Raw genomic sequence first — 9,937 nt, 5'->3', positions numbered from 1 at the left:
CTTGTAGACCAGGCTGGTCTCGAACTCACAGAGATCCGCCTGCCTCTGCCTCCCGAGTGCTGGGATTAAAGGCGTGCGCCACCACCGCCCGGCAAAGTTTGTATATTTTATGTCAATTAATGCCTATGCTGAAAATAGGAAACCTAGTCTCATGTGATTTTTTTGTTGTTGTTTTTTGTTTTCATTAGCTTTTCGAGACAGGGTTTCTCTGCGGAACAGCCCAAGTTGTCCTGGAACTAGCTCTGTAGACCAGGCTGGCCTCAAACTCAGAGATCTGCCTGCCTCTGCCTCCCAAGTGCTGGGATTAAAGGCGTGCGCCACCACCGCCCAGCCCATGTGATCTTAAGTGCCCTTTATGTTGGCTGTGTATACCTGGAGTTCTTATGAAGGTGATGAAGATGATAAAGTTATTCAGCTGAATGGTCACAAAGCAACTTCTTATGAATGAGTCCATGTCTTCTCTTCCTGAGGAAGATGTTACTGACTGACCACCAGAGCCCTGTGTGGCTAAGGATGCACTTGTCTTGAGGGAAGTATAGTCTCAGCTGAGTAGAGAAAACCTTGGACTGCACACTGCGGACAGGACGTTTGGCCTCATGTCCTGCATGTTCTTAGACTCTTAGACATCCTGACTCCCTTTTTGCAGTCATATTTGGCTGAGTTTTGCTTCTAAGACCTCAGTTGTAAGTCTTAAGTGAAATCTTCCCTACTCTCCTGTTACTCCTGTTACTGCTGTGTGTGTGTGTGTGAAGACCTTTATGATTGTCTGTACATGTGTATAACTTCAAAGTTTGAGAGACCTTTACAACCCTGAAAAGCCAGTGGTAGGATGTGTTCTCATTTATCCCGCAGTGCTCATGTGAGTGTGGACTCTCACTGCCATCTGCAGGGAGCAGGAATTGTTAATAAGTTAATGGTGGTAATTGTGCCCTACAATGGTACACATTTAAAATTGTAGCCACTCAAGTGGCTGAGGGAGGATTGCTTGAACTCAAGAGTTCAAGGCTAGCCTGGGCAATATAGTGAATTAAAAATTATTAAAAATTGGGCTGGAGAGATGGCTCAGAGGTTAAGAGCTGTTCTTCCAGAGGTCCTGAGTTCAATTCCCAGCAACCACATGATGGCTCACAACCATCTGTAATGAGATCTGGTGCCCTCTTTTGGCGGGCAGGGTTACATGCATACAGGACACTAATAAACCTTTTTTAAAAAAGTATATTTAAAAGAGAAGACTGTCTCATGTTAAAAAAAAATTAAAAATTAAAAGCTTAGGAACTGGAGTGTTGGTTCAGTGGTTATGAGTACTTGCTTGTAGTACCCATGACACTACAGGTTGGTATGTGATACAGGCAACTAGGTTGGAGATTTTTTGTTTTTGTTTTGTTTTGGTTTTGGTTTTTCAAGACAGGGTTTCTCTGTAGCTTTGGAGCCTGTCCTGGAACTAGCTCTGTAGACCATGCTGGCCTCGAACTCACAGAGATCCACCTGTCTCTGCCTCCTGAGTGCTAGGCTGGAGATTTAAAAACATACACACACAGATAGACAGAGACACAGGGACACAGGTCATCATTGGTATAAGAATGCCAACTTTATTGTGCTCCAGGGAAGTTTATATAGGGATCCTTAGCTGATAGCCATGCCCCAGCTCTTGGGATCTTTCAGCTGCAAGCTGCCTCACTAGAACCCTCTCCCCTACCATCAAGGTCAGAGCAGGCACAGGTAAATTGTTTTGCTAAGTTCACTCCAGCAGGCAAAGGGTCTAAGGCAGGCAAAGTCAAGGGTCCGGGGGTCTGCAGCCCCCAACATTTGCTGTTCTTGCAAGGACCTTGGTTCAGTTCACAGCACCCTCATGGAGGCTTATCACTTCCTCAGTCACCACACATGCCTGTGGTACACGTGTAGGCAAAACACTCATACATACAAATCTTTTAAAAAATGCTTTTCAAGAAAACTAAACATTTCCTTAATTATTTATTTATTATGTATACAATATTCTGCCTGTGTGTATGCCTTCAGGCCAGAAGAGGGCACCAGACCCCATCACAGATGGTTATGAGCCACACCATGTGGCTGCTGGGAACCGAACTCAGGACCTCTGGAAGAGCAGGCAATGCTCTTAACCTCTGAGCCATCTCTCCAGCCCGAAAACTAAACATTTAAAAACACGAATCTACATAGGAAGGAGAAAAAGATAAGATCTCCTGAGTCACAGGAAAGGGGAGAAAAGAAGGGGAGCAGAGAAAAGTGTATAGCTCAATAAAAAAAACAAAAAATAAAATTAAAAATTTAATCTGTTGAATAAAAACAGCAAGCTTTATCTTAATCAGCTTTACCTAGAGACAGAGTGCGTCTTTCTAGTTTTGTGGTTTCTTTTCCTGATGTTTTTGAGTCCTTTCCAAGAGCTTTTAGGTAGCGATTTCATCCTGGGTTCAGCAGTATTATAAGTAAAGAGGCATGAGGGCCAGAACTCAAATGGTAGAGGCACCAACAGTCATGAAAGCCCTTCAGGAGGTGTTTGTCAAAGAAAAAGACTGGGAATATGTGGTGTTTAGAAGCCGCAGCAAAATGTGGCCTTTATTTTTTATTTTTAAGATTGTTTCCTGGGTATGACTGTTTTACCTGCATGTATATACTGTACTGTGACTGCACATGCCTTGTGCCTGTAGAGGCCAGAAGAGGGAAAGGGATCCCCTGGAACTGGAGATAACAGTTGTGAACTGCCGTGTAGGTGCTGGGGATGGAATCTGGGTCTTCTGCAAGAGGAGCAGGTGCTCTGGGCTTTAGCTTTGTTTTTTGTTTGTTTTTCTTTTGAGACAGGGTCTCTCTGTGTATCCCCCTGTCCTGGAACTCATTCTGTAACATAGACCAGGCTGGCTTTGAACTCAGAGATTCACCTGAGTGCCAGGATTAAAGGCATGCACCACTATGCCCAGCCATTTGAGTGTTCCTAAAACAGCTATCAAGTCTTAGATCCTGTTATAGTGCCTAAGAGGCTATTATATAACCCATGGCAGACCTGTCTAGGAAAAATTATACATATATACATACATATACACATATATAATTATACATGCACACACAATATACATAGCAGTTACATTTATTTGGTTTTTTTTTTTTTTGCAGTTACATTTCTTGATGAGCAAGTTTTAAAAATCTATTCTCAGTCTTATTTTTGTTTGGTGTTTGAGATCATGTCTCGCCATATTGCTCAGGCAGGTCTCAAATGTGTGGGCTCAAATAATCTTCCCAGTTTTTTCTTCCAAGTAGCTAAAACTAGAGGCATGTATCACCCCACCTGGCTTCTAGCAGTTTAAATGGCATTTTCTCTTGTTTTATCTTCAACAAAAGGATAAAAGATCCATAGAAGGGTATAGATAGGCTCACACATCTGTAACCCCAGCACTCAGGAAGCCTAGGCCTGCCACCAGTTCAAGAACAGACTGGTGTGCACACATAGTAGGCTAGCCAGGACAACATATAGAAAGTCTTGCTTAGCAGAGAAGGGTGGGAAAGGGGGAGTCTTTAGATATATTAAGTTGTACTTCATTCTAGGAAGGGATGATGAGCTTGAATTTTTCTTGCCCATAAGTCTGTATCACACTCCTGCCAGGTACCCTTGGAGGACAGACAGATGTGGGCGTGAGGGCCCATGGGACTAGAGATCCAACAACTCATCACTGCATGAAGAATGAGACAAAACAGAAATCAAGACTGAAAGAGAAGAATTGTACTATTCATTGCCTACTAGTGATAATCACTATTTCCACATGTTTAATATCTATTAAATAATTTAACCCCCACAGTACTGTGAGGTAGTATTATAAAATGCAGCAGGAATCTGAATCATAAAGCAAGACACGAAACGAGTATAAGTTATGGGAGTATAAGTCCTCTACCATGTAGGTTCTGGGCGCTAACTCAGGTTCAGGCTTGGTGGCAACTGTCTTTGCCTACTGAGCCATCTCACCAACCCTGATTACCTTTAAAACGCCAGGACATCACACACTTGCCTAGCATGCACAAGGCCCTGGGTTCAATCTCCAACACCATTAAGTAAACAAAAGGAAAGCAACAGGGATGCAAACCCCGACAAATACGGCTTTAGAGCATCTATTGTTCGGCATGGTAGTGCAGGCCGGTAATCCTGTCACATGTAATCCTGGTCATTGTCGGCCTTAGCTGAAGCCACCCTGCGCTACCTGAAAACTAACCAATAATTAAAAATCTATTCTCAGTCTTATTTTTGTTTGGTGTTTGAGATCATGAGATATTGCTCAGGCAGGTCTCAAATGTGTGGGCTCAACTATCTTCCCAGTTTTTTCTTCCAAGTAGCTAAAACTAGAGGCATGTATCACCCCACCTGGCTTCTAGCAGTTTAAATGGCATTTTCTCTTGTTTTATCTTCAACAAAAGGATAAAAGATCCATAGAAGGGTATAGATAGGCTCACTATTGGTTAGTTAGTAGTAGTAATTAATTCTACTACTCAGGTGTTCTCCAGCTTCCCAGCTATGGTATTTTTCTCTGATCTATTCAGACTCCATAGTGATTATATTCAACTTGTAGATTCTTTTAAAACATTTTCCTTCTTTGATGATTTAATACATGTATATAATGTATTTTGGTGATTCTCTTCCTCTCTCTCTTTTTCTCATTTTGGTTTATCGAGTCAGGGTTTCTTGGTAGCTTTGGAGGCTGTTCTGGAACTCACTCTGTAGACCAGGCTTGCCTTGAACTCACAGAGACCCACCTGCCTCTGCCTCCTGAGTGCTGGGATGTGCTACCATGGCCCAGCTACTGAGTTTAATCAGGCCTGCTCGCGTGAACACATGGGATTGGTGATTTACTAGCACACAGGTAGTGTGCTAGTGACTACACTACAGAAGAAAATGACTCTTCTCTCCCTGAGAAGCCATGAACTACCAGTAACTTCCTAAGGTGAGTGAGGCCTCATGAGCCCCTCTCCCCAGGCAGACTCGGTCTTGTGTAGGTCATATGCAGGTCATCATGGTAGCTACAGAGTCGTGAGTACAAGGGCTTTGTCCTGTCTAGAAGGCAACATTTCACAGCATTGCTCGGCATCTTCCGGCTCTGCCACTCTCACACACGTACCCTCAACTTCTTATCAGTGGTGTTTCTTTAAACTTTGCTTTTTCCTTGTCTGCCGTGTTGGATCACTAACGGCAATGCTGTACCTACAAGGATTTGAAGAATTTTGAGTAGAGTGATCCAGTCATTAGCTAGTCTTCCCGGTTAACAGATATTTATGTACAAAGATATTATGTACAAAGGTGCGCTTCTCTACCTGAAGTTGCTGTAGTGGTATTAGGAGGGAAGTTTGATGTAAGTGCCTACATCAAAAAATAATAAACTTTTCTGGGTATGGTAAACACACTCCTTTAATCTTAGCATTTGGGAAATGGAGGTAAGAGTATCAAGAGTTCATACTCAACCTCAGCAAGGCAATTTGTGTGTGTGTGTGTGTGTGTGTGTGTGTGTGTGTGTGTGTGTGTGTGTGTAACGGGCAGGTCATCACCAGGTCGTTAGTGACATACCCTGGAAGGGACTGTGGAATCCCAGGCCTTCAGTACTTCTAGGCCATGAGGTGAGAGGCTTTGTTCTGTTATGTGTTCCTGACATGATATGCTATCTTGCTACAGATCCAAAAGTAACACGGCCAAGCACTCATAGACAAGAGCCCCTAACACCATGTGTTCAAACAACCCTTTCTCTTAAAAGTTTAAAAAAAATTCTGCAAGTTTGTTTATTCACACCCATAAATCCCAATGCTCAGGATGCTGTGGCAGGAGAATTTCTGTGAGTTCCAGGATAGATTGGGCTATGGAGTAACACCCTGCTTAAAAAGCCAAAAATAAGCAAATAAGTAATCTAATTTATTAAATGAATTCAACATTCCTTCATAATAAAAAACCCTAAAAATCATGTATAAGAGGAATATATCTCAAAACAATAAACGTAGCAGAATAAAGGCTATAGATGATAAAGCCAATATCAATGCAGGAAAATTTAGATTATTTACCCTAAAATTAAGAACGAGATAGAAATATATACTCTCATTATTTTTGTTAAATACAATATTGGAAATCTTATCCAGGACACTATAAGAAGAGAAACAAATGACAGGTGCCTAAGTAGAAAGGAGGAGGAGAAACTATCCTATTCAAATACAGCATGTCTTTATCTGAGAAATCTAACATTCTACCAAAAATAACTGCTAGAATCCATCAATTCAGTTAGTTTGTGAAATACAAAATGAACAAATAAACTTTGTAATATGCCAATAATAAAACTGATAAGCCATTTGTTTTATTTTTAAAACACACACCACACAGAGAGAGAGAGACAAACAAACAAATTGATACTAAGAACAAATTCAACCAAGGAATGAGCGGCCTCTTCAGTGGAAATTCAGGGGTTGTGGGTATACCCCCCAAGAAGAGAACCTGTATAGCACACATGGGCCCTGCATTAGCCCTCAGTACTTCAACAGACCAAGTTAACCAATTGAAGAGGGCATAAATGAGAAAGGCACCCCACATTCATGGTTTGAAAGGATACTGATAAAAAGCCTACACTATCCAAAGTCACCTACAGATTCAGTGCAATTTCTAATAAAGTACTCGAGACTTGCTTCACAGGAATAGAAAACTCAAATGTGAATGTTGCATGGAAGGCTGACTAGCTAAAGCATACACAATGCCTGATTGGGTTGCTATAGAGGCTCGGCATTGTCGGTTCACTGCAGAGGGCTGGTATCGTTCTACAGCATGGCTTCTTTCTCCCATTCTGCTTCGCTTTTCCTGCCCCCCCACCACGGCTGTTGATAGAAAGATAGACCGTAATAAACATCTTGTACATTCAATTTTGGGTCCGTGCGATGGCTTTGCTGGCGAAGAGTTTATTATGTAAGCATGAGGACCTAAGTTCAAATCCCTAGCACCCGTGTTGAAAGGTCCAGTCTAGAAGTTTCCTGGGGCTTCCTGGCTAGCTAGTCTAGCCAATTGGTACGATCCAGGTTCAGTGAGAAACCCTATTCCAAAAAACAAGGTAGAGAGTGACTAAGGAAACACCTGGAGCAGACCTCTGACCTCCACATACATACGCACACACATGACCCACATGCCAAAAACAGAACAAACGATGAAACTCCACATTTTTTGTTTCTGAATCTATGTAGTGTGCAAATGGAGTGTCATTAAAGTCTGTTATTTAATATGGGCCAGGAACCGTCCAATGTGTCATGCATACAGTAGTGCACTTGATCTTGGTGACTTTTGAACTAGATATTACTTCCCTACTGAAGAAAGGGAAACAGCATTGGCAAAACAGTTCTGAGGATGAAGGCCGAACTGCCAAATCTAACAACCTGAGTTCAATCCTCGGGTCTAGCGAGATGGAAGAAGGGACCGACTCCCACAAGTTGTCCTCTGATCCTTATACTACATATCTAGCATTCCATACTAAATAAATAGAAAACTTTAATGGCGGTGCTAGAGAGACGGCTCAGCAGTTTAAGAGCACAGGCTGCTCTTCCAGAGGACCCAGGCTTGATCGCTGTCACCCACACAGGAGCTCCCAACTGTCTGAAACTCTAGTTCCTAGGGTGTCTGCTGCCTTCTTCTAGTTTCCACGTGCAGTAGGCATGCACATAGTGTACGGACACACATGCAGGAAAACCAGACATAGGTACAAAATAGCAATTTAAATTAAAGGATAATTTAGCTGGGCATTGTGGTACACACATTTCATCCCAGAGCTTGAGAAACAGAGGCAGGTGGATCTCCGTGAATTTGAGGTCAGCCTGGTCTACACAAGTGAGTTACAGGCCAGCCAGGACAACACAGTGCTCTGCTGCAGAAGGATCTATAAAGAAAAAGAAACACTTTTCGGGACTTGGCTCCAAGATGACCAAAAAAAGGAGAAACAACGGTCGTGCCAAAAAGGGCCGCGGCCACGTGCAGCCAATTCGCTGCACTAACTGCGCCCGCTGTGTGCCCAAGGACAAGGCCATTAAGAAGTTCGTCATTCGGAACATCGTAGAAGCGGCTGCAGTCAGGGATATATCCGAAGCAAGTGTCTTCGACGCCTATGTGCTCTCCAAACTCTATGTCAAGCTGCATTACTGTGTGAGTTGTGCTATTCATAGCAAGGTAGTCAGGAATCGATCCCAGGAAGCTCGGAAGGACCGAACACCCCCACCACGATTTAGACCTGCTGGTGCTGCACCACGACCTCCACCAAAGCCCATGTAAAGTGGCTTCATAAAGATAGAAGAAAACACCTTGGAAAAATAAAATGGAACTTAAACTTTAAAAAAAAGAAAAGAAAAAGAAACAAAAATACAAAGAACTGGGAATGGAGAGATAGCTCAATAGTCAAGAGTGCTTGCTACTGTTCCAAAGGACCAGAGTTCAATTCCTACCAACCCACACAGAGAGACTCACAGCAACCCCATAACTCCAGCTCCAGGGGATCTGTCACCCTCTTCTGCCTCTGTGGACAGCCGTGCACACACTGCACAAACATACACACATAAAAATTTTTAAAGATTTATTTATTTATTATGTATAGTGTTCTGCCTGCAGGCCAGAAGAGGGCACCAGAACTCATTACAGATGGTTGTGAGCCTTCATATGGTTTCTGGGAATTGGACTCAGGACCTCTGGAAGATCAGACAGTGCTCTTAACCACTGAGCCATCTCTATAACCCCACACATAAATTTTTTTAAAAAATATATATTTTAAAAAGATACAGAGAACAGTTAGTAATTGTGACTATCTAGTAGGATTTGAAGCCGTGTAACTTGACTTCAGAACACGCATTCTTAACCATCATTGTACTCATTATAATATCTGCTATTCCTAAGGAGGAAACGATAACAAACAATATCTTATAAGTCATAAACATGGAACAGATATAATTTGGAGTGAAAAATGGTACCTGGCCCATACGGTCTCTGGATTAGCTCATGAAACCTGCAGCCTTCTATCCCTGGAATTCTGTTAGAAAGAATACTTTTCTAATGAGAAAGTCCTACTATGATTCTGATTTCCTAATTAAATGTACATTACATTTTGGTACAGGACTATGCTCTGAGCAAACTTCCACCAGGAGTTCTGCTGGACTAGTTGACCAAAGAGCATCACAGCTGGGCCAAATGGCTTCCTTCCTAGAGAGGATTGGGGACCCTCACCTGAGTATCCAGTCTCTCCTCTCAATTAGTTGTATGTAATTCTGCCCTAATTTCTCTTAGTCTTGGGGGAGGATCTAGAGGACATAGGTGGGGAAGGATGGGGGTGGTTCCATCTATACAGCTATGGAAAGTCATCATCTGCTGAGCACAGACTTGCCAGTATGGTTGCTTTAGCATCACCTACACTACTGCTGGTAACGGCGCGCCCATGGCTCGGTGAGTAAGGCTAATAAACTCCTTGGTTCCCCTGGTAAATTCTGGTGGGATGGTACCTTGGTTTGTCATAGGGGCCTTAGGAAGAGGGGCAGATGATTTTTACATCTCTGCCAGGGAAAGAATTTTATCAACACAGTGATGATGTTTAGTCTCTGATTCTATAAAATTGTCAAAGGTTATTATAGTTGAAATTACTGTGAAGCCCAAAGCGTTTTGTGTGTTATATATGTGAAGAGGGTGTTTATCTCTTGTAGTTCATGATTAGTCCAATAAACATTTCATTTCAAGCTGTGTTTGAGTAGTGTAATGCTGTTTAAAAACAAAAGGTATCTTTGGGGCTGGGAGATAGCTCAGTCAGTAAAGGACCTGAAGTGCAAGCATGAGGACCAGGGTTTGAATCCCAGAACCTACGTAAGAGGCAGAGCCACATCTGCAATCTCATCTCCTTGACCAGCCCCCCCCCTCTCTCTCTCACACACACACACACACACACACACACACACA

At 42.6% G+C, this 9,937-nt stretch overlaps 1 protein-coding gene across 1 annotated transcript; it reads left to right on the top strand.

Moving 5' to 3' along the window:
• The first annotated feature begins 7,912 nt into the window (after positions 1–7,912).
• On the top strand, positions 7,913–8,355 carry LOC101994710 (40S ribosomal protein S26-like). The gene has a single exon (XM_005363896.3). The coding sequence runs from the start codon at positions 7,928–7,930 to the stop codon at positions 8,273–8,275; it is 348 nt and encodes a 115-aa protein (XP_005363953.1). The 5' UTR covers positions 7,913–7,927; the 3' UTR covers positions 8,276–8,355.
• Positions 8,356–9,937: the final 1,582 nt, after the last annotated feature.

This window comes from Microtus ochrogaster (assembly GCF_000317375.1).
Source record: "Microtus ochrogaster isolate Prairie Vole_2 chromosome 6 unlocalized genomic scaffold, MicOch1.0 chr6_random_2, whole genome shotgun sequence".
Lineage (NCBI taxonomy): Eukaryota > Metazoa > Chordata > Mammalia > Rodentia > Cricetidae > Microtus > Microtus ochrogaster.
Note: the sequence above shows the minus strand (reverse complement) of the source record. Positions and strands in the feature narration are given on the sequence as shown.